At 40.0% G+C, this 26,165-nt stretch overlaps 1 protein-coding gene and 1 pseudogene across 7 annotated transcripts in view; both read left to right on the top strand.

Moving 5' to 3' along the window:
- Positions 1-5,670, top strand: part of LOC109049676 (rho GTPase-activating protein 21-like) — a 102,034-nt gene extending 96,364 nt beyond the window's left edge. For all 7 annotated transcript variants that reach the window (XM_042714121.1, XM_042714120.1, XM_042714118.1 and 4 more), the window contains 2 exons: positions 1,284-1,315; positions 2,395-5,670. In XM_042714121.1, the coding sequence (XP_042570055.1) occupies positions 1,284-1,315; positions 2,395-4,017 (1,655 nt within the window). In that variant the 3' untranslated portion in view covers positions 4,018-5,670. The remainder of the gene's footprint in view (positions 1-1,283; positions 1,316-2,394) is intronic.
- Positions 5,671-16,636: 10,966 nt separating this feature from the next.
- On the top strand, positions 16,637-25,786 carry LOC109050178 (annotated as a pseudogene).
- Positions 25,787-26,165: the final 379 nt, after the last annotated feature.

Here is a 26,165-nt window from a genome sequence, read left to right as displayed (position 1 = left end):
AGCCCCTCTCTGACCCCTGTCACTTCTGAGCTTGGTTCATGTCTCAAGTGTCTCGTCTTCACTGTAGTCATGACAGAACACATCAGACCAGTCTCAGCACTGTCATTAAACATCCATTTCTGAATTTTACACATTGTACTTGAGCTTAGAGCAGAAAGGGTTGCAGAATTAACTGTTTAAATGCAAAATTTCCAGTTACCATTAGAAAACACTAAATTCACTAAAAGGAACATCCAGGATAAAAAAAGATAAGCTGTGTGGACAGCATCTGTGACATGCAGAAAATAATTTTGACTTGTTTGGAAAAAATGTACTTAGAACTCAAGTCTTTAGAGGTGTTTAAAGATATGTGAAACTTTATTTTTGTTGAAGCTCTTACATTAAATCTACTTCATAAAAATGTGTTATTTGAGTTTTAAAGTTGTCTACGTGGTCCTGTTATTAGTGGGGCTGCTGTTATATACAGACAAACTTTAGGTTGCATACTGTATATAGCCACATTATTTTCTGATTGAAGTATATTTGTGTATATTTTAATGTTAACAGTTTTTTATGTGTTTTTACTGAGAGACAAGTCAAAATTATTTTCTGTTGCAACTGACAGAATGTCACAGATGGCTTTAACTTGTATGGAACCCAGTATTATCCTGATTACTTAAAATTATACCTGTATTCTACTTAAGATTTATAGAGAATTATTTTTTTCTCTGGTTTCCTCTTACAATTATAGGTTCTATATGTCTGCTTCTAAGGATCCTAGTATGTCAGAATCAGATGGTTACAGATTTCAATAGAGGTCATATAATATAAATGTCACTCAATGACACTGCCTGCAAGACCCTTATCATTGTGTGTACTCTGTGGTTTTGTGTCACTCTCCATGCATCCTATTAGGCAAATTTAGTCCTTCATAAAAAGGTTCATCAAGTCCAACTGATCTCATCTGCAACCACAAAAATTCATTTTGTACCAGATTCATGTTACCATATTGTCTGTGTTTGCTGGATGGTCTTACACGTGAAAGATTGCCCCCTACTGGTGAATCTGTATGTGAGTGTTATGATAAAACAGCACTCACTCGTTCGTTTGCATGCACGTCTGCATTGGATCCATATTCCCCATGATTTCTCTCTCCTGTTGTTTGCCATGCTCTTGTTGTCATGCACACCCTTTCTTCATGCATATGTTTCTCTGCTTATCACCTACTGTCTCTATATCAGTTTTTAGATCAGTAGAAGGACATGTGCAAACTACTAACCATGTATCATTTTTTTACTCCACAGATTCACCAACCAGTGACTCTGCTAAATCTAAGGTGAGTTTGACTCTTGGACCGCGGCCACTTCTCTGATAGGGCAGGTATAGTGGGTGAGTGTAATTCTTGCACCAGGCTGACACTCCACCACTCCCAGTGCAGCACCTGAGAGCCCATTGCCATCTTGAAGGGACTGGACAGATGGATCAGAGGCCATCATGCCATGCCTTGAACATGCACTGCATTCAGTGTAACAGGGCAATGAGATGTTGCTAGAAGGTGCACTAATCATTTCTTCCTAGGGGTGGGAATCGAGAACCATTGTTACAAAATACTGCAAGCAAAGTATCTTCATGCTGTTCGGCTCTGTTAACAGTTCTTGAATGTTCAATGTATAAACTTAGTTCTAATGCATGAGCTTGCATCTAATGTTAAATGAATCAGCCTTTCAAACTCAATCAGCAAATTCACTGACATTTACTGAATTAAGTCATCACATTGTAAACCATTTTTTTTTTCTTTCATATGACAATATGTATTATGTGTCTTCTAATATGAAGATAAACATTGGGAATAAGTTGTTGTAATAAACTTTAGGTAAGTTAAAGTATGTTGCAAAAATACTATTGTTTTTGTTTAGTACATTTTATAATCCAAAATAAAAACAAATACACACAATATAATATATCATACAAAGTAGTTATACTTAAATATTTGGTGCTTCCTTAAAAGTATTACAAGTAGTGTTAAATGGAATAAGATTCCCATCCCTTTTTCTGTCATCTGGCTCCAGCTTTGTTTTCAAATGCAAGCCATGCAGCTTTTTCAATGTGCTGATGCTGTTGGTGTTGCGGGTGCTGCTTGTGCTATGTGGCTGTTCTAAGAAAAGAGGCCTTATTTGGAGCTCTGTGACTGTCTCTAATGTTTCTTTCTATGTTCAGTCCTTCAACCTCTGATTTGTGCTGCTATCAGAGAAGCAGGTGGAGTACTCTGGGTTAGCCACCTGCAATAGCAGCGGTTGGGCTTTTTATTCCATGTTTTTTTGCTAGGTCTTAGTGCTTTATGACTCTTTGGTTTACAAGGTTGTTTTGTTTTCCCTTCGACTCAATCTATCACTCTTGTTTTCTCTTTCTGCCCAGGGGTCCTGGGGATCAGGGAAGGACCACTGCAGCCGAGAGTTCCTTCAGCCACGAGTCTCCTCCATTTTTGCTGTGGCCAACCGCAAACGAAAGAAGCACAAGGAGAAGCTGCAACCCAGCAGCTCTGATGATGACTTTGATATCATGTTCACCAAGAAAGATAGTCCAAGTCAAAAGCAGAACCGCCAAAGTCAGGAGGAGGTGGCAGGCAGGTCAAGTCCATGCGGAAAATCGCTTGTTAGAGAGAAGAAGAACAGCATAAGTGCAGAGCCCACCCCGAAGAACAAGAAGGAGCACAGAAACTCTTTCTTTATGAAAGACAAACCCTCTTCGGTTCTCTCACCCTCGCCCAAGCTCTCATGCTCACCTGGTTTCAACCGTCGCACCACCAGATCCACCCTCTCAGATCCTTCCTCACAGTTAGATGAGACCACCTCAGACTTGGGCACCATGAGCTCTCGAGCCTCTGTCCCCAGAACCAGACCTCGGAAATGGGGCACAACATCACCGGCCCCTGAGCAATTACCCATTCCTGGAGGGGCTTCACTAACTGCAGAGGTGAGCTCTATTACGTCGGACTACTCAACCACTTCCTCTACCACCTTTCTGACAGGAGTGGAGTCCATCACATTTAGTCCAGAGGTGCAGTCTGTGGCAGAAAGCCGGGGAGGAGACGAGGCAGATGACGAGTGCAGTGAGCTCATCAGTGAGGGGCGGCTGATGGAAACTGACAGTGAGAGTGACTTCCCAATGTTTAGCCCTGGCATCGCTGGACTAGACATACCAACCACAGAAGATGGTGGCAACAGTAAACCCAAACTATCTTGCCACTTGCTGCCCTCCCATAAGCTGAAAGAATGCAACTCCCTGTCCAGGAGGCAATCCCCGCGTCAAAAGATGGACAGTGATTCATCTGTGGAGGCAGGCGCTGGTGGTGGCAATCAAGGGGTCAGCAAGAATGAATCAAATAGACTGTCTCGAGTCCTGGAGGTGATGAAGAGAGGCTGTTCCACCGGCAGCCTGAGTGCCTCATTACGTACCGAATCGGACCGCGCTGAGCCAGCATGGCATCTTAAAATCACAGAGAGACTCAAGTTCCGTCTACGTGCCTCTGCTGATGACATGTTCGGTGTTGGCACTCAAAAGGCCCGCTCTACGGAGACGCGTGGTAAGAAAAAGGGCATCCGCCGACGGCATACTATGGGTGGCCAGCGGGATTTTGCTGAACTAGATGTCATTCATGACTGGAGGGAACAGGGCGGGGTGGACCAAGGTGCTGAACTGTCTGCTGTGGAGCGCCTCAAACCTAAGTGTGACTCTCAGGACATGTCTGTCCGGGACTGGACTACTGGTGAGCATCGTCAAACTGAGGGCTCCAAGGCCTGTCTAGAGTTGAAAGGTCAAGATGGTTTAGAGACAGCAGAAATTGAAGAGACCCATGCAGAGAGTGCTGAGAGACTGTCTTCCTCTGCCTCTCCATGTCCCCACTCCAGCTCCGAACAAGTGAACGGAGGCGCGTCAAAGGGCAGATCCAGAAACAGTCTGAATTTTGGAACTGATGCTCATCCACAAAAATTGTCAGGAGCCCAAGTGGTGCGCTCACGATTCTACCAATATCTTTAAAAGAAAAGAATAAATCTGCACGTGTGTAAAAATGTCATAATGTGTGTGTAAAGGCCTGTTCAAGGTGAATGTTTGGTGTGAAAATTCTGTGCATTTTCATGTTTCACAGACTAAAAAAATTATTAATGCATCTGTTTAGACCCACGTGAACATTTGCATGCCATCCATGCGACAAATCTCTTTTCCATCACACTGTGAAGAAAACTGGCCAACCAGTAAGATTTGCGCTTTTTGGCCTATAGCCGCCGTTACATAAAGCAACTTGGTGGAGCTATTTTGCTAAATGGCAGTGAATAGTAGATTCCACAACCAGCTCTATTGTCTCTGTACTCTTTTATTTGGTTTTGTTGGATAAGCACCACAGCGAATACAAAAATCTAAAGGGCTGTTTCAGATCTTGTAAATAGTATTTGATTTTCTTTCACTGACAACCAGGTGTTAGAAAAGTTGTACAGCGCTTTGTGTATCGGGGTCACCAGGCTGACCAGGGTATTTCTGCTTTCTGTAAGCGCCTGTCAGAGAGTGCATTTGCATATTCATCTCTGCAGTTTTTATGTACTGGTCTGAAAATACAAGTTGTATGTGAAAATTAGGATGAATTTTCTTACCGAACATGTCTGTTGGGGTGAACAGGTCTTAAATTGAATGAATGTACTTCGAGCTAAGGTTACTCCACCCTTATTTTCCATCCCCATGTCCTTTTTGAAACAAAACATCTATAAATATGAATATATAATAAGAATATAAATTGTATATATCTATATGTATAGGCTTAGTAATTTTTAACATTTTTGAGTTATCTGACTCATTGTTTTTGGATCAGTACTGGAGATGTTTTCTTGAAAGCTAGTAATATATGCATGACGGTGAAGTGGCCTGATATTCAGAGGCTGAACAATACCAGTGTTTACTCACTGCCTCTGCTGCTGTGACAGCACAATTTTTCTGACTTGGACAGACATGCATTTGCCAAACTGTTACTGAAGGATACTAATATCAAAGGAAAAGAAAAGTCATCTTGTCCAAGGTTAGGACAAATTAAAAAAAAAAAAGAAAAAAGAAAGAAAAGAAAACTCCTGATGTTACTCATATGAAGAATGTAATATGCTTGCTGTTATATTGACTGACACATAAATTGCTTTTTCATTTGTGAAAAATGTAAATAATGTCTGTACTTGAAGTATTTTTTTATTATTATTGTTATTAATTATTATTATTATTCTGAAGGTTAGCCTTGATATGGGCTGTTTTCTGAGCTGTGTGCTGTGGAAATCCCTTTTACAGTGCATCATAACAGCCAGACATAAATGTGGAAGAAGAATGAAATCGTTTTATATTTCTACAGGATTGCGAAAGTAAGTGCTAAATTGAAAGCACCAGAGCCTGAACATCTGTAGCAGTACCAGGCTTAATGGTATTGTCATGTTGAACCATTTTAATCCAAAGTACAACCTAACAGCAAATAAGTCATAAAATCACAAGGAATATTATTTCCTTACAAAAAAGTGCCTCTCAACTGGTTCTGGTGACAGGAAAGGTGCCATTTCTTAATTTTGTTGTTTGTTAATATGGAATATGTATTGTGAATGAATGACTGAATTTTATCAGAAAAAAAAAGAAAAATAAATTTTTATACAAAATGATGCAAAAGCAGACCCAGAGCTTCCGCTGCTTTATAAGTCATAGTCTTAAGTCATCACGTGCTTTTCCACTGGATTCCCTGGTCTTTTAATGAGGCAATAACTTAATTATTTTTTTTGTATGTTATCTTTTTTAAAAAAAGTCACATATTTTGTCTGAGCTAACCAGAGTAGTAGACATGTGATTCCTCAGGAGAGTGTGCATGACATCATATTTGTGTGTGTGGATTTCATCTTACCTCTGAATGCTCATATGTGTGACTCCCAACTGCAAAGAAAAAAACACTGGAATTAAATTATCTTTGCAGCTTCTTCTAATTGTCATTGGTAATCTTTGTAATGTAGACTCTAGGTTTAGCAGTTGCATCAGTATGGACACAGGTACACTTTACTATACTTTATTAGTATTTCCCACCAACAGTATGTATTTTTAATTTTAGTTAAGACATTCATAAGTAGGTAAATTTTTATAATTTCAGCATTCAGCCTTTAGACCTAAAGATGCATGACATCATAAGATCATTTAGATCATGAGAAACAAATTTATAACAGCAACTCCAAACCTTTGATTAATTTTTTTTTTTTTTATTTAATTAAATATATAAATGTTCACTGTTGTTCTCGTTCAGAACAGAAGAGGGCATTGTACAATCATGACTGCCTCAAAACAAGGAATTTGTTTCTGTATCCGAGCAGAATGGCCTATAGTTAGGGCAGTAAAAAATGTTATGTCTGTCTGACTGACATAAGTCCAAAAACACCTTGCAGGGTGGTTATTGTATAACATTGTGTAAACCCTAGTTGCTATAAGTGTTTATGATGACTGATTGATTTTAACAGCTTGAATCCCAGTTTAAGAAACTTTTGAAGCATGAAGGGTAGGCACTTGAATCAAATGACCTTCCTGGAAGGTTCCCTTTCGAAAGCTTCAGTCGATGCTGCGCTGCTCAGCGCATTGGGAAACGTCTTGTTCGTGACCAGCTGTGGATAATGTGTGTAACACGTCGATAGAATTGACCCGGCGGTAATATAGCCTCGGTTGATGACGTCATCGGAGCGCGCCTGCAACACGGGGCTATAAATAGATAAGCCACAGGTGCATCAACAGGTCTTTTGTCTTCAGATCATTCTGTGCATGTGTGCGTCAGGAAGATTATTTTTGTCTGCTACAGATCTGCTACAGAACCCTTAAGAAACATGAAGAAGCGTTCGTTCAGTTTCTTCCTCACCGCACTCAAGGGGAGGGGCCATCAGCCACCCAGCCTCGCCCCGGTCCTTCAAAAACCAGGGAGGTTAAAAAGCAGAGCGTGGCGGAATGTGCTCCCCCTCGTAGGGATTGGGGACAGGTTCGCCGTGCTCAGCAACCTCCCAAGCCAGACCTCAGGGCTTTCATTGATAAAAAGAAGAAGTCCTGACGCTCTGGCGCCCGTGCTGGTGGGGGTAGTCCCTCACGGGGTGGTGCGCGCTCGAGAGCTTTTCGCCCCACCCTGTTATCCTCACAAAACCCCTCCATCCCCGCCGCTTCTTGTGTCTCGGGGCGTGGTGGTTTCCAGCGAGAAATTAGATGTTCCAGTGTTTCCTGCCGTCATCCAGGACACGGAACATCTAACATCCTCTCAAAAGGAAGTATTAAAATTGGTACCGCTCTCAGAGAGTCTGGCAGCATGGAAACTTCTGCCGGCCATTTCTGCTTGGGTGTTGAGCACAGTACGGATAGGTTACAGGTTCCAATTTATTCATCATCCTCCACATTTCAACGGCGTGATCTCCACTTCCGTGAAACCGGACCTGATGCAGGTACTGTCTCAAGAGCTACAAACTCTTCTGGGCAAAGAGGCCATAGAACATGTTCCTCTTCCAAGGAGAGAGTCGGGCTATTACAGCAGATACTTCCTGGTTTCCAAAAAGGGTGGGGGAGTGCGTCCAATCTTGGATCTTCGAGGCTTAAACCGTACAATCAGAGCACTCAAGTTCAAAATGTTAACCGTCAAGACGGTCGTGTCGCAAATTCGGCATTGCGATTGGTTCATCACGATCGATCTGAAGGACGCATATTTTCATATAGAAATTTTGCCACAACACAGGAAATTCCTGAGGTTCGCTTTCGGGGGCGAAGCATACCAGTTTCGGGTTCTTCCTTTCGGCCTAGCCTTATCACCCCGCACGTACACAAAATGCATGGATGCAGCGCTGGCTCCATTACGACTCCAGGGCATTCGCATTTTGAATTATATCAATGATTGGCTGATACTAGCACAATCGCAAGAGATGGCACTACAACACAGGGACATCGTGTTAGCTGATCTAGTTTCTCTTGGGTTGAGACTCAACACCGAGAAGAGTGTTCTCTGTCCTGCCCAGAGAACGACTTATCTCGGGATCGTTTGGGATTCGATCACGATGTGGGCACAACTGTCTCCAGCTTGGATCGAGACCATTCGGCAGACCATGAGCAAGGTCAGGCTAGGCCAGGATCACACTGTTCGTCAGTATCAAAAGATGTTAGATTTCATGGCTTCAGCATCCACGGTGATTCCTTTGGGGCTGTTGCACGAGACCGTTTCAGTTGTGGCTAAAAGCCAGAGGATTTCATCCAAGAGCCAATCCTCAAAGGCAAATAAAAGTGACGCGCCGTGGGCTTCGTAGACTATCTCTGTGGCTCAGACCCTGGTTCCTTGCCTTGGGTCCCACTCTAGGGGCACCGTGTTGTCGCAGACTGCTAACGACAGGTGCCTCCCTGTCGGGCTGGGGAGCAGTCTTGGATGGCCACCCAGCTCAAGGGAAATGGGGGGGTCATCAGCTCGATTGGCACATCAATTGCCTCGAGCTGATGCCCCATTTCTGGCTCTGAAATGTTTCCTCCATCATTTGAGAGGCTGTCATGTCCTGGTACGGGTGGACAACACAGCAACAGTCTCTTATATATAAATCACCAGGGGGGTCTGCGCTCACGCAATCTGAACAAGATAGCGAGGCAGATTTTTCTTTGGGCCCAGGACAAGCTCCTGTCCCTCAGGGCAGTTTACATTCCGGGGTGTTTGAATGTGGGAGCGCATTTACTGTCCAGACAGACACTAAAGACGGGGGAATGGAAACTCCACCCAGAGGTAGTCAAACAGATTTGGTGAAAATTTTACGATGCAGAGGTGGACCTCTTCGCCTCCCATCAGACAGCGCAATGTTCCCTCTACTTCTCTCTGAGTCACCCAGCCCCCCTGGGTCTGGATGCGATGGCGCACACATGGCCCAAAATGCGTCTGTATGCATTTCCTCCAGTTTTTCTGCTCCCGGGAGTCCTAGCCAGAGTTCGCCACGTTGGCTGAACAGAGTATGATTCTCGGAGATAATATCTCTCCTCGACAGCTCGCCATGGGCGATTCCGGAGAGGAGGGACCTTCTGTCTCAGGCAGGGGGCACGATATTCCATCCCAGGCCCGACCTGTGGAATCTTCATGTTTGGCCCCTGAAGGGTACCAACTGAGGTACACAGGGCTTTTGCCAGGTGTTATTGATACTATTCTTAGTGCTAGGGCTTCCTCCACCAGACGGAGTTATGCCAGTAAATGGGGTGTCTTTGACAGGTGGTGTGTGGAACACAATGTAGATCCAGTCAACTGCCATATTGCTTCAGTTCTGGACTTCATGCAAGAGAAATTGTCAACAAGCACATGCCCTGCTACTCTTAAGGTTTATGTGGCTGCTCTTTCGGCTTGCCACGCCTTGATTGACGGGATGCCACTTGGGAGACACCCTCTGCTCTCTCACTTTCTTCGTGGGGCCAGATGACTGAGGCCTACAGTAAAAACCAAGATGCCTTCTTGGGACTTAGCTATAGTTCTCGAGGGTCTGGTTGAAACCCCCTTTGAACGCTTAGAGTCAGCGTCTGTTAGACTTCTGACTTCTGACTCTAAAAATGTTTTTTCTCATGGCAATAACTTCGCTGAAGAGAATTGGGGATATGCAGGCTCTGTCTATCTCACCATCATGCTTAGACTTTGCCCCAGGGAGTGTGAAAGTGATTTTGCATCCTCATCCTGATTACCTTCCTAAGATTCCGTTTTCGGCTGTACATCCGGTCATTCTAGAGGCCTTCTGCCCTCCGCCGTTCACAACGCCGGAGGAGGAGAAATCTTATAGACTGTCCAGTCCGTGCTCTTCAGACTTACATCCACCGCACTAGCCAGTGGCATAAGTTGGAGCAACTGTTCATCTGTTATGGTGGTGGTAACAGAGGAGCAGCTGCCACCAGGCAGACCATGTCTCACTGGGTCAGGGAGGCTATTGCTTTGGCTTATGAGGCGCGCGGTCAAGCTTCACCTATAGTCTTAGAGCTCACTCCACAAGGGGGGTCGCCTCCTCTAGTGCTTTAGCAAGGGGTGCCCCCTTACAACAGGGTTGTGATGCGGCAGGTTGGTCCTCTCCGCACACATTCATAAGATTTTATAGTTTGGATATCCATGCTACTCCGGGCTCTCATGTCCTTGAGTCAACATCGCAAGCTAATGTCTAAGGCCTTCTTGTGGTTTGGTAGCACACTTGCACAACCTTAGGGGTCCAGACATTTTCAAGCATGGCTTGAACACAGTCTCAGGGGTTTGGACGGGTCCCCAACTGCATTGGCATATCAATTGCCTCGAGTTGCTAGCAGGACACCTTGCCCTGAGCCGCCTTAGATGGCGCCCCCAGGGCAGGGACATTCTGGTCCACATGGACAACACTGCGACCATTGTGTATATCGACCGGCAAGACAGTTTACACTCCCGTAGCATTTCGCAACTCGACCACCACCTCCTCCTGTGGAGTCAGAAGCATCTGAAGTCCCTTTTGTGCCATCCACATCCCGGGAGTGTTCAATCGGGCAGCCGACGAGCTGTCTCAATCAGCACTTCCAGGAGAGTGGAGACTCCACCTCCAGGTGGTTCAGCTGATCGGGAGATGGTTCGGAGTTGCTCAGGTAGACCTGTTTGCATCTCCAGAAACCACGCACTGCCAGTGGTTCTGCTCCCTAACTGAGGCAACGCTCTGCACGGATGCTATGGCACACAGCTGGCCCAAGGGCCTGTGCAAATATGTGTTCCCCCCAGTGAGCCTGCTCGCACAGACACTGCGAGGAGCAGGTCTTCTTAGTGGCTCCATATTGGCCAAACAGGTTCCCGGAACTCATGCTCCTCGCAATAGCCCCCCTCTTGCCGATTCCTCTGAGGAAGGATCTGCTTTCTTAGATACAAAGCACCCTGCGTCCAGACCTGTGGAAATTCCGTGTGTGGTCCCTGAACGGGACGCAGAGGTTCTAAGTTACCTACCCCAGGAGGTAGCTCTCACTATCGCTTCAGCATGTGCTCCATCCACGAGACAGGCCTATGCGCTGATGTGGAACCTGTTCGCCGAATTGTGCCTCCCATCAGGAGGACCCCCGGAGATATTCGATCAGAGCCATGCTTTCCTTTTTGCACCAAGGGTTGGAGCGTAGGCTGTCTCCCTCCACCCTTAAGGTTTACATTGCTGCTATTTCGGCCCATCATGACCCCATAGAGGGGAGGTCAGTGGGGAAGCATGATCTGGTTGTCAGGTTTCTTACGGAGGTCAGAAGGCTAATCCTCCTAGGCCTCCCTCCCGGCCCTCTTGGGATTTGGCATTGGTGCTGAGAGCCCTACAAGCTGCCCCCTTCAAGTCTTTGCAGTCAGTCGAGTTGAAGTTTCTTTCTATGAAGACCCTTCTCCCAACTGCATTGGCCTCCATCAAGAAGGTGGGGGACCTGCAGGCATTTTCGGTTGACAAACCATGCCTTGAGTTTGGGTCGGCTCATTCCAGTGCAACACCTGAGACCCTGGCCTGGCTACATGCCCAAGATTCCTACCACTCCCTTCAGGGACCAGGTGGTGAACCTGTAAGTGCTGCCCCTGGAGGAGGCAGACCCAGCCCTAGCTCTGCTCTGCCCTGTACATTAACTGCAACAGTACGTGGATAGAACTCAGAGCTTTAGGACCTCAGAACAGCTCTTTGTCTGTTACGGTGGACAGCAGAAGGGGAAAGCTGTCTCCAAGAAGAGAAAGGCACACTGAATAGTGCATGCCATCACTGTGGCCCCCTCTGGGAGGAGGTGACTCCGCAGTGTGTCCTCTTCCAAATGGAAGGGGACGCTTTCCCAGTGTTATCCAAGTGCTACTGTTACAGCTGGATGCAATAATCACATGCCAATGTGCATTGGCTTGTTTAGTTTACACTCAAAGTGGATTGGTCTCTCAGGCGAGATCCCAATTCATCAGTCATCACCGACGTGACGTCTCCATTCCCTCCTTCAGGGAACGAGGGTTACATACGTAACCGAGACATACTGTAACACCAAGGTGCACTTTTATTTCCTTTCCGTTATTTAGATATTTCTAACATAAAATATTTTAAGTACATTTTTTTTTCTAGATTCCTGGACAACAGAAGTGTTTTTTTTTTTTTTTTTTCATTTGCTGCACAGGCATTTCAAAACAATATTCAATAAAAAAGTTCCAAACCTTGAACCAAACTGACTAGCTCTGAAATGAATTTCAAACAAACACACACACACACACACACAAAAATAAAACAAAAATAAAATAAAAAACTGATGTATAAGACTGCATTTAAGTGGAATTATGAACAAACTCACTATAATATATTGACCATTAGATAATTAAATCTTTTTTTTTTTTTTTTTAACTCAAATCTTTTCACTTGTACGTAACTACCGCTTCATCTGGAAATCATCTGATAGACATCTTTAAGATGTCATAAATCATAAACATCAAGATATTTTCCTAACATCTATTTGACATCTGATAGTAAACATCCTATAGACATATTGCAAATGAGCAACAGTAATAAATATGTCTTGCAGATGTAACTGCAGACATGTCTGTGATGTACATGTGCTATCGGAATGGTATGATTTTCATTTCCATTTGAATTTATTGTCATTTAAACAAATCTGGCATCCTTAAACTTGGCTAAATTTTTGGTTTTATTGTCTTTATATATACCTTCTTATCAGAAAACATTGCTATTATAATTTCTGCTCTAACTCTACAACATCCTATTTTAATTTGCTAACATTATCTAGCTAGCCTGCCTCAATTCTGATTGCCATTTACATGGTAATAGTGACTTGTTACCATGATTTGGTAAATTTAGTTTCAGGATTCTGGGTAGTGTAGTACTATGCCAAACCTGACTTTTTGAAGTTGACCACTTTAATCATAACGGCATATCTAAATCCATAACCATTGTCATCATTTACCAGCCTTGTAGTTTATGCTACAATAGGTTATTCAGGTCAAAATGCATACTGTTTCTGCCTTTTTTAAATTTTGTATTGTTCTCTGAGGTCCACTTATAATGTTAAGATCTGTCCTGTTAAGTTCAAGGGAATTTTGATTTCTCAGTTCATGACATTTAAGAAATGTCAAGTGGCATTCAGATTATACTATGCGTGCAGAAATAAGTAATAATTCATTTTGCTCTGAAGAGATTTTGAATGCAGTTTCTAATGTGCTTTTGGCCCTGTGCTGTTAACAGAAAATAATTAAATCAGCAGTCATAAAGGCTATGCCCAAATCTTTTGTAAGATTCAGTTTAAATCTAATGTAAGATTCAGATTATGTTTATACATTTACAAATGTTTATATAAGTCTTGTTCCAGCATTTATAGCTTGAAGGGTATGCAGTCACATGATGGGATTCCCAGACCTACTTGTGCCAGTAAAAGGAAATAAAACCAACAAATCATGTTTAACACAAGTGTTTAAGATATAACGATGAAAAATGTGTATATAGTAAAATTGTTACTAACTTAGGAAACATAGACACTGGCCTCACAATAGCAATTGCTAACTCCGGGCCCGGGGTGCTGACTAACCTTACAGATTGCCACTAGAGACATTATAACTAGCCATATCTTACCTCCTGTTCTCACTGAGATAGAAAAAAACAACAAAAAAACAACAAAAAAATGTATGCTTAAAGGGATAGTTCACCCAAAAATTAAAATTACTCCATGCTTTACTTACCCTCAAGCCATCCTAGGTGTATATGACTTTCTATTTTCTGACGAATACATGTGAAGTTATATATATATATATAAAATGTCCTGGTTCTTCCAAGCTTTATAATGGCAGTGAATGGTTGTTTATTTTTCAACAGTCCAAAAAAGTCCAATAAAGCACATCCATCCATCATAAAAAGTGCCCGCACAGCTCCGGGGGGTTAATAAAGGCCTCCTGAAGTGATCAATATTATATTACTGAAACAAAGTATAGATTTTTATGTTACAAGCGTTCTTCTTCTTTTTTACACCCATCACAAACTTAAACTTATTTTTAATAGATGTAATACATTTATTTATTACCATAGCATAATAAATGAACACCTGCCTTTCCTACTGAATGAATGAGATATAATGAATGAACCAGCTCAACAGGGACATGAACAGAAATGAATCCGCATGTAGAGATATGAATTCCGGTTGCTAACTCAGCAGTTGTATGCCTAGAGAAAAAAGGCTTTCATAGATCTCCAGGACTGCTTATGACAGCAATAATATTCGTTAAAATAACTCCACATTCATATTTTTAAACAAGAGGGAGTCTAGGTGCCCTTGTTAGTCTTAGACAAATATAGCAGAATTCAGCAATTCTTTAACCAATTATTTTCTTACAATGTGTTCTGACTGCATGTTTAAGGGCACTGCAGTTTTAGTGTGGTAAGTACAAGGTAACAATGCAGGGAACTTTTGCTATGTTCGCAAGTTGTTGGCAGGAATAATTAAATGCTGCATGATATTGTGAGGCTGTCCTTGTTTATTAGGCTTGCATGGGAATGCAAAAAGTTTTGTGTGTTTGTTTGTAAAGGTCTGCTAGTCCTTTAATCCTAGTAATGTTTAGTCTTCACTGGCAAGTGTGTGTGTGTGTGTGTGTGTGTGTGTGTGTGTGTGTGTGTGTGTGTGAGTGTGTGTGTGTGTGTGTGTGTGTGTGTGTGTGTGAGGAGGAGTGTAGGGAAATAGGCCCATGGCTGGGTGAACAGGGATAATTGCAGGTGCCAGTCTGTCTCCTGCTCTTTAATATGGACCTGTGGGATTAAAGTGGAAATTGCAGAGAAGAAGACTGGACTGGACACGGCTGCAAATAGATTGTTATTGTTATTAGGGACTATAAATTAAAGTGCCAAACCCCTGTAACAAAAGTTTCTCTCAAAAATGAAGCTAAAGTAATAAGTGTAAACTAAAGTTTCACAAAAAAAATTATATTTTGTCATATTTTACCCATCTTTATGAAATTCCAAACGCAATTTTCTTTCAGGGAACATGAAATGAGTTTCTTTCTCTTTCTTTCTTTCTTTCTTTCTTTCTTTTCTTCCATCATTTTTTTTCTTCTGTGCACATAAAAGAGTAGGCTGCATCATATTTTAAGTGTTTTTTAATGTTTATTTATAGTTGTGACTTACCCATGCCACTGTAGAAATACAATACTTTTCAGTTACCGATGTCATTCATTTATTGTCGTAAGTGAATGCTGACATATATATATACACGCAACAATGAATGAATGCCAGCCAGTCATTGGTTGTTATATTACAGTTGATGTAACTGATCTCTTCATCTCCTCCATATTTGTCTTTTACTAAACAATTGCACTGATAAATACCTTCTCAGAATAGCATCAAACATTCATTTTCTAGAATGGTTTTAAGGCTGTATTGTGAGCTGTGATTTCTTTTCCTTTTATTTCTCTTTGATGAAGAGTCAATTTCTCACATCTGGGAAATCACTGACCCTGAGAGGTTTGTGTGTGAAATATGATATGAGACTGTTCTCTGAGGGCCCATATGGGCCTGGACTGACAGCTAAGTTACAGGGGCCTGGAAGGCTAAAAACTACGGCCTGTTAAAGGCTGGAACAGAACTCTTCACTAGCCATCACAGCACGCACTCAAGCATGCAGGGATAATTTTTTAAATAAATGAATACAAAAATCGTATTCAGGATTCTGGGTAAAAAGTATTTTATGAGAAAGTAACAGAGGCAGAAAGTTTTGTTATCAAATTGCAACATTTCCAACAAGTCCAAATTCAAAGGAAGTAATCAGATATATAGATGAAGATGAGTTTGTTTCTCCATCTTGTTTTTTTCATTTTCAGCTGTGTTTCTAATTTCATTCATTATCATCTCATTACTAGTGATAGAAAAATCCAAAATATGGACAAAAAAAATCTTGAAGCATTGATTTTGCCTTCTGTGGCATTGACGTTAAGATTAAACTTTGGATAGAGCAGGAAAAAAATAGGATAAATTCTCCATAAAAACATTTGTGTTGTCTGGATTTAGGCTTTAGCTTTGAGCAAATTTTTAGAAAAAATCTAACCAGGAGACAGACAGATTATGATTGAAAAACGTCAAGTTGTAGAGTTTTCCATGCAGTGGTTTGGATCAGTCACTACCACCATGATATTTGAACCATACCTGGAGAATTTCAGATCATCATCATAATAATTTATGATAATAATTTATAATTTATGTGAATCATCTGCTGCTACAGCCCTCATATTATTGCTGCCCTGCTGTAAATGAAGACATCCATGAAGTCCAACTGAACTGTAATATCTTGTGAAACGAAAAGCTGTGTGTTTATAATTCAAGAAGTTTTAAACTTCAAACATTGCTTCTGTCCTCTATGCATAATATTGCTAAAATTCTCCAAATCTGTTCTGATGAAGAAACAAACTCATCTACACCTTGAATGGTCTAAGAGTGAGTAAATTTTCAGGAAATGTATGTTTGGGTGAAACTTGAGACACACACCTGATTTTTATCAAAATCACCCTCCTTATACTGTATGAACACACCTCTGGGCAGGGTTTAAGCAAATGTGTGGAGTAATAAATAGAACAGATGAGAACATAATTCAGAACATGTCAGATTTCACTTGCCTCTGTTTTCCCCTTTCCTTGAAGACTATGGCGTGTTATCGTACAGACTGCATTGAGAAACCTATTTCTAAGCTTTTTGAGAAACTTGGCCATCTGGTTGGTTCTTATACGGTTTGGTTTTTTGTCATTCCTCTGATAGTGTCCACTGGTCTGGGAGGGGGCCTGAACTTTCTCAAAGGCCACAAGGACAATGACATTGAGAATCAGTTCACACCTATGAACGTCCTTCCAAGCAAGCCAGACATTTTATAAAAGAAACTTTTCCAAGTAACGATTCATTGTTTTCAAGTCAAAGACTCTATGCTGAGGGAAACTATGCATGATGATATTTCCTATCGTGGAAGGAAACAATCTAAGAGATGCCCTGTTTGAGGAAATCAGTGAGCTTGACAAGCAACTGCATAGTCTTTCTGTCAATGTCAATCTAACTCAGATAAGCTTCAAAGATATTTGTGCCAAAGAAAATGGGAACTGTCTCAAATCCTATACTGGACATTACTGATAATAAATTCATCAATTTATCATTTCCAATAAATAAGTGGAAAGAGAAAGATGTTTTTCTTGGCTCTACTCTACTTTCTTTTAAAGAAAGAGGAGGCGTAATCCAGCAGGCACGCGCCATCAGACTTTTCTACTTTTTGCAGGATAAACCTGGAGCCTCTCAATAGCTTCAGCAGTTCCAAAATGTTCTATCCACAAAAAGGCTCAGATTAGGACTCAAGGTAAGTAGATGTGTAAAGGGGCTGATTCATACATATTATAGACCAAATGTTCTGTAAAATCAGTGTATTATACATATTTCCATATGTACTGTAAGTAGCATATATCTATAACTTTCTCAGTATGCAGGTGTCTCATTTTACTTGCTCTCCAGACAAGAGGAGATAGAGAAACACATAACAGATGGCATTCCTCTGTTTTCAATAACTTACTCACTCGCAGTCTCCTTCTTGTTGTTATCTTGTGTTCTGTAAGCAACAGATATCACACATATTCAGACACTACAGGGAATAATCTTAAAATAAATAAAAAATCTTGTGTAGTCTATTTTTAATAAAATATGGAACAATCTGAACATCATGTCTGATCATCAACTTATATATACTCTGATCTTATAAACTTAATTTATAATTTCAAATAAAGAAAAGTGTTAAGTATTCACATCAGTTCAAGTGCTACTAATCATTAAAGCATGAACAAAGGGTGAACAAACCCAATATTTTATATATATATACAGTATATTTGGATGTGTATGTGTTTGTGTGTTTCACTAGTGGATTCAGTCCAGACTTTGGATTATTAAAATAACTGCCTTTTTGACTGATAATTATGTCCGGCTTGATTTCAATTTCATTTGATTTCAGGCTTGATAATGTGAGAAACAAGATCTGGGTCTCTTTCATGGAAGTTCTGTCTGCTGGTCTGGCTATACTTTCCAGCTTTGGCTTGCTGCTCTTTCTTCAAGTGCCATTTGTGATAACAGTGGCTAATTCACCTTTCCTCATTCTGGGTAAGCGTGTGTCGGTAGAAAACCATTGCTTATTTTTATGCACTGCATAAAACAATATATGCAAAATCAATGTAATTAATACTATCCTGCAGCAAGGACACATTAAATTATTCAAAAAGTGACAGTAAAGATATTTATAATGTTACAAAAAAATATATATATATATTTCAAATAAATGTTGATACATATTAAGCAGCACAACTGCTTTAACATTGATAATAAGAAGAAATGTTACTTAGCAAATCAGCATATTAGAATGATTTCTAAAGGATAATGTGACACTGAAGACTGGAGTAATGATGCTAAATTCAGCTTTGCATCACAGGAATAAATTACATTTTTAAAATTACATTTAATTCAACTTTTTTTAAAAATAGTTCTTTTAAATAGTAATCATATTTCACAATTTCACTCTTTTTACTGCATTTTAGTTAAAATAGGGGAAGCTCTTATGGTGAGCATAAGAGACTTCTTTCAAGAACATTAAAGGGGTCATATGATGCGATTTAAATTTTTCCTTTCTCTTTGGAGTGTTAGAAGCTCTTGGTGCATAAAGAAGATCTGTAAAGTTGCAAAGACTAAAGTTCCTGGAAGATTAGCCTACAATCAAGTGAAGTCAAGTCACCTTTATTTATATAGCGCTTTATACAAAAAAGATTGTGTTAAAAAGCTACTGAACAACATTAATTAGGAAAACAGTGTCAATAATGCAAAATGACAGTTAAAGGCAGTTTATCATTGAATTCAGTGATGCCATTCATCTCAGTTCAGTTTAAATAGTATCTGTGCAATCATTTGCAATCAAGTCAATGATATCACTGTAAATTAAGTGTCCCCAACTAAGCAAGCCAGAGGCGACAGCGGCAAGGGACCAAAACTCCATCGGTGACAGAATGGAGAGAAAAACTTGGGAAAAACCAGGCTCAGTAGGGGGCCAGTTCTTCTCTGGCCAGACAAAACCAGCAGTTCAATTCCAGGCTGCAGCAAAGTCAGATTGTGCAGCAGAATCATCTGTTTCCTGTGGTCTTGTCCCGATGGTCGTCTGAGACAAGGTCTTTACAGGGGATCTGTCTCTGCTGCTCATCTAGTTGTCCTGGTCTCTGCTGTCTTTCAGGGCTGTAGAGGTCCTTTCTAGGTGCTGATCCACCATCTGGTCTGGATACGTACTGGATCTGGGAGTTTGCAGTGACCCTCTGATCTGGAACAATAGAGAAATAGACTCGGAATATTAGAGAATAGATAATATTAGCGTAGATCTTTCTAATGATGTAGCAAGTACATTAGATAGGTCTTTAATTGAGACGGTTCCAGTTTACCTAATTAATGCAGCCTAAAAATTCTTTAACGGATTTGGATATTAGAAGCGTATTAGTTATTTATGTGTAAACCAGGTTAAAGAGATAGGTCTTTAATTGAGATTTAAACTGCAAGAGTGTGTCTGCCTCCCAAACAATGTTAGGTAGGTTATTCCAGTGTTTAGGCACTCAATAGGAAAAGGATCTGCCGCCCGCAGTTGATTTTGATATTCTAGGTATTATCAAATTGCCAGAGTTTTGAGAACGGAGCGGACGTGGAGAACTATAATGTAACAAGAGCTTGTTCAAATACTGAGGTGGCTAAACCATTCAGGGCTTTATAAGTAATAAGCAAGATTTTAATCATCTATACGATGTTTGATAGGGAGCCAGTGCAGTCTGACAGAACCGGGCTAATATGATCATACTTCCTGGTTCTAGTAAGAACTCTAGCTGCTGCATTTTGGACTAGCTGGAGTTTGTTTATCAAGCGTGCAGGACAACCACCCAATAAAGCATTACAATAATCTAACCTTGAGGTCATAAACGCATGGATTAACATTTCTGCATTTGACATTGAGAACATAGGCCGTAATTTAGATATATTTTTGAGATGGAAAAATGCAGTTTTACAAATGCTAGAAACTTGGCTTTAAATTTAGGTTCCTAACTGATGACGAAGAATTGACGGAGCAGCCATCAAGTCTTAGACAGCGTTCTAGGTTATTACATGCATAGTTTTTAGGTCCTATAATTAACACCTCGTTTTTTTTTTTTTTTCAGAATTTATCAGTAAGAAATTACTCGTCATCCAGTTTTTTATAACGACTATGCATTCCGTTAGTTTTTCAAATTGGTATGTTTCGCCAGGCCGCGAAGAAATATAGAGCTAAGAATCATCAGCATAACAATGAAAACTAACACCATGTTTCCTGATGATATCTACCAAGGGTAACATGTAAAGCGTAAAGAGTAATGGCCCTAGTACTGAGCCTTGAGTTACTCCATACTGCACTTGTGATCGATATGATACCTCTTCATTCACTGCTACGAACTGATGGCGGTCATATAAGTATGATTTAAACCATGCTAATGCACTTCCATTAATACCAAAAGTTTTCTAGTCTATGCAAAAGAATGTTGTGGTCAATAGTGTCGAACGCAGCACTAAGATCCAATAGCACTAACAGAGAGATACAACCACGATCAGATGGTGATAAGAGCAGGTCATTTGTAACTCTAAGGAGAGCAGTCTCGGTACTATGATACGGTCTAAATCCTGACTGGAAATCCTCACAGATACCATTTTTCTCTAAGAAGGAATTTAATTGTGAGGATACCACCTTTTCTAGTATCATGGACAGAAAAGGGAGATTCGAGATCAGTCTGTAATTAACTAGTTCTTTGGGGTCAAGTTGTGGTTTTTTGATGAGAGGCTTAATAAAGGCCAGTTTGAAGGTTTTGGGGACATATCCTAATGACAGTGAGGAATTAATAATAGTCAGAAGAGGATCTATGGCTTCTGGAAGCACCTCTTTTAGGAGTTTAGATGGAATAGGGTCTAACATACATGTTGTTGGTTTAGATGATTTCACAAGTTTAAACAGTTCTTCCTCTCCTATAGTAGAGAATGAGTGGAACTGTTCCTCAGGGGATCTACTGTATAGTGCACTGTCTGATGCGATACTGTAGCTGACGACTGCATGGTTACAATTTTATCTCTAATAGTATCGATCTTAGAAGTAAAGTAGTTCATAAAGTCATTACTGCTGTGCTGCTGGGAAATGTCAACACTTGTTGATGCTTTATTTTTAGCCACTGTATTGAATAAATACCTGGGGTTATGTTTGTTTTCTTCTAAAAGAGACGGAAAGTAATCAGATCTAGCAGTTTTTAATGCTTTTCTGTAGGATAGGTTACTTTCCCACCAAGCAATACGAAATACCTCTAGTTTTGTTTTCCTCCAGCTGTGCTCCATTTTCTGGGCTACTCTCTTTAGGGTGCGAGTGTGCTCATTATACCATGGTGTCAGACTGTTTTCCTTAACTTCCTTAATAGTAAAGGAGCAACCTGTATTTAAAATGCTAGAAAAGAGAGAGTCATAGTTTCTGTTACATCATCAAGTTTTCTGATGATGGATATGCTAAGGAATTGGGATACATCAGGAAGATTACTTACAAAGCAATCTTTTGTGGTAGAAGTGATGGTTCTACCATACTTGTAACAAAGTAGTAGAATTTAACAGTTTTAGCTATATGAAGTTTGCACAAAACTAATAATGATCATCGCTTGGCTGCATAATTTCAACACCATCAACATCAATTCCATGTGACAGTATTAAATCTAGAGTATGATTTTCGACAATGAGTAGGTCCTGAGACGTGTTGTCTAATCCCAGTAGAGTTCAGAATGTCTATAAATGCTGATCCCAATGCATCTTTTTCATTATAAACATGGATATTAAAATCAACAACAATTAAAACTTTATCTGCAGCCAGCACTAACTCGGATGTAAAATCAGCAAACTCTTTAATAAAGTCTGGTATGGTGCCCTGGTGGCCTGTATACAGTAGCCAGTACAAACATCACAGGGGATTTATCATTAACACTCATTTCTCTGGATAATGTTATATGAAGCACCATTACTTCAAACAAGTTATACTTGAAGCCGCCCTCTGAGAAATACTGAGAACATTATTATAAATTGAAGCAACACCCCCCTCTTTACCTTTTGGATGTGGCTCATGTTTATAACAGTAATCTTGGGGAGTAGACTTATTTAAAATAATGCTGGTGTCTGTTTCTATAAAGTGGGGCAGTTCCAACTTTGCAAGGACATTCTGGCGCTTCTGACTCACAGTCTGTAAGTACGTTTTCATATGTAAAGGATTTGCCACTGATGATTCAAACAGAAGTTTTGAGCAGTGTATAGTAGAGCTTGTCGTTTCTCCGATCACAAATGCAGACATGGTTTCATGTTTACGTGGTGTTATACAGAACGTAACGCATAAACAGACAGTATAAAACATTATAATCAGTATTCCCCACTGGATGCAACAAATGCATCATTTGTAATGGATTTATTGGTTTTGTCTCGTATAACAATTAAAAACTAACACCATGTTTCCTGATGATATCTCCCAAGGGTAACCCTGTAAAGCGTTAAAGAGTAATGGCCATAGTACTGAGGCCTTGAGGTTACTCCATAATGCACTTGTGATCGATATGATGATACTGTCATTCACTGCTACGACAACTTGATGGCGGTCATATAAGTATGATTAAACCTGCTAATGCACTTCCATTACTACCAACAAAGTTTTCTAGTCTATGCAAAAGAATGTTGTGGTCAATAGTGTCGAACGCAGCACTAAGATCCAATAGCACTAACAGAGAGATACAAACACGATCAGATGATAAGAGCAGGTCATTTGTAACTCTAAGGAGAGCAGTCTCGGTACTATGATACGGTCTAAATCCTGACTGGAAATCCCACACAGATACCATTTTTCTCTAAGAAGGAATTTAATTGTGAGGATACCACCTTTTCTAGTATCATGGACAGAAAAGGGAGATTCGAGATCAGTCTGTAATTAACTAGTTCTTTGGGGTCAAGTTGGGTTTTTTTGATGAGACGCTTAATAACAACCCAGTTTGAAGGTTTTGGGGGACATATCCTAATAACAGTGAGGAATTAATAATAGTCAGAAGAGGATCTATGGCTTCTGGAAGCACCTCTTTTAAGGAGTTTAGATGGAATAGGGTCTAACATACATGTTGTTGGTTTAGATGACTTATACAATTCTTCCTCTCCTATAGTAGAAAATGAATGGAATTGTTCCTCTGGGAATCTACTGTATAGTGCCCTGTCTGATGCGATACTGTAGCTGACGGCTGCATGGTTACAATTTTATCTCTAATAGTATTGATCTTGGAAGTAAAGTAGTTCATAAAGTCATTACTGCTGTGCTGCTGGGAAATGTCAACACTTGTTGATGCTTTATTTTTAGCCACTGTATTGAATAAATACCTGGGGTTATGTTTGTTTTCTTCTAAAAGAGACGAGAAGTAATCAGATCTAGTAGTTTTTAATACTTTTCTGTAGGATAGGTTACTTTCCCGCCAAGCAATACGAAATACCTCTAGTTTTGTTTGTCCTCCAGCTGTGCTCCATTTTTGGGCTACTCTCTTTAGGGTGCGAGTGTGCTCATTATACCATGGTGTCAGACTGTTTTCCTTAACCTTCCTTAATAGTAAAGGAGCAACTGTATTTAAAATGCTAGAAAAGAGAGAGTCCATAGTTTCTGTTACATCATCAAGTTTTTCTGATGATGGATATGCTAAGGAATTGGGATACATCAGGAAGATTACTTACAAAGCAATCTTTTGTGGTAGAAGTGATGGTTCTACCATACTTGTAGCAAGAAGTAGAATTTACAGTTTTAGCTATATGAAGTTTGCACAAAACTAATAATGATCATCGCTTGGCTGCATAATTTCAACACCATCAACATCAATTCCATGTGACAGTATTAAATCTAGAGTATGATTTTCGACAATGAGTAGGTCCTGAGACATGTTGTCTCAACCCAGTAGAGTTCAGAATGTCTATAACTGCTGATCCCAATGCATCTTTTTCATTATAAACATGGATATTAAAATCAACAACAATTAAAACTTTATCTGCAGCCAGCACTAACTCGGATGTAAAATCAGCAAACTCTTTAATAAAGGTCTGTATGGTGCCCTGGTGGCCTGTATACAGTAGCCAGTACAAACATCACAGGGGATTTATCATTAACACTCATTTCTCTGGATAATGTTTATATGAAGCACCATTACTTCAAACAAGTTATACTTGAAGCCGCCCTCGTGAGAAATACTGAGAACATTATTATAATTGAAGCAACTGGGGCACTTTACCTTTTGGATGTGGCTCATGTTTATAACAGTAATCTTGGGGAGTAGACTTATTTAAAATAATGCTGGTGCCTGTTTCTATAAAGTGGGGCAGTTCCAAACTTTGCAAGGACTTCTGGCGCTTCTGACTCACAGTCTGTAAGTACGTTTTCATATGTAAAGGATTTGCCACTGATGATTCAAACAGGAGTTTTGAGCAGTGTATAGTAGAGCTTGTCGTTTCTCTGGTCACAAATGCAGACATGGTTTCATGTTTACGTGGTGTTATACAGAACGTAACGCATAAACAGACAGTATAAAACATTATAATCAGTATTCCCCACTGGATGCAACAAATGCCTCATTTGTAATGGATTTTATTGGTTTTGTCTCGTCGAGCCGGGACAGATGACATCACATTCTGGTAAGGGGCATAACATTTCCATCACATGCTTGAGGTATTCGGCCAATCACAATGCACTGGATGGCGGGCCAATCAGCATACACCTCACTTTTCAGAATGATGAGCTTTGTAAAAATTGACGCGTTTCAGAAAGGCGGGACATAGAGGAGAAACAATAATGTACAGTATGTGGAAAATAATGTGTTTTTTGAACCTTCAACAGCATAAACACATTGCATTACACCAAATACACAAAATAATGTTCTTTTTAGCAACATCATATGACCCCTTTAACAAATCTTAACAACCTTTACCAAAACTTTTCTTGTTGCATTGGCACACATAAACCTTACACATAAACCCAACTCGTCTAACAGTTGTTTAATTGCAAATGATTGTATACATTTAATACAACTGAAAATATTTTTGAAATGTTTAATATAAAACTTTAACAATTAAACATGATGATTTCATTTGAAATATTTTTAACCCTTTGGGTTAGATTTAGTTTACTGACAGTAATCTTTTCTTACAGGTATTGGTGTTGATGACATGTTCATCATGATTTCCAGCTGGCAGCAGACTAAAGTAAAGGATCCAGTGGAGAAGAAAATGGCTGAAACCTTCAAAGAAGCCACCATGTCTATAACTATCACTACATTGACTGATGTACTTGGCTTCTACATTGGGCTCATGAGTGAATTTCACTCAGTTCAGGCCTTCTGCTTGTACACCAGCACATCCATTATTTTCTGTTACATTTATAACATCCTCTTCTTTGGAAGTGTTCTAGCCCTAAACGACAGGAGAGAGCAAAAATTACAAAGAAATGGCAACTAACACATTGATTTAAATGTGAAATTTTGAAGTAGAACAACTGAAACAGTATACTCTTAGGAAAAAATGGTTCTAAACAGTACAAGAAAGGGTTCTTCAGCTTGTAACAATAGCAGAACCCTTTTTGGCGTTAAATAGAACCCTTTTTATAAGGTTCCATAAATAACCATGCTTTGAAAGTGCAATATAGAACCTTAATGGTGTTATAAATAACTTTTTTAATGATAATTTATTTTCATTAATATAAGTATATTAGTATATTTAAGCATTAATATTAGTTTTATTAATATTATTTGAATATATTATTTATTACTATTGTTTTTTTGTTTTTTTTTTTTACCCCTCTATCTGCCTGGTCTTATAATATCTGGAGTCTATTAGGGTTTTCATACAGCATGTTTTGTCAATTAGGTACTTTTATTTTATTTAATGACATTAAATTGTAGAAAAAAGTTTACACACACACACACACACACACACACACACACACACACACAGGTAGAAATGTGCTTCCCCACTTATGCAGCAAGTTGTCATTTGAAATATATTTAAAACAATGACAACAACTAAAGGCTTTTAGTCTAAAAGTAAAATTATAAAACCCAAAACACT

This window comes from Cyprinus carpio, chromosome A24 (assembly GCF_018340385.1).
Source record: "Cyprinus carpio isolate SPL01 chromosome A24, ASM1834038v1, whole genome shotgun sequence".
Taxonomy (NCBI): Eukaryota; Metazoa; Chordata; class Actinopteri; order Cypriniformes; family Cyprinidae; genus Cyprinus; species Cyprinus carpio.
The sequence above is the reverse complement of the archived record's forward strand: the minus strand, read 5'-3'. Positions and strand labels throughout refer to the sequence as shown.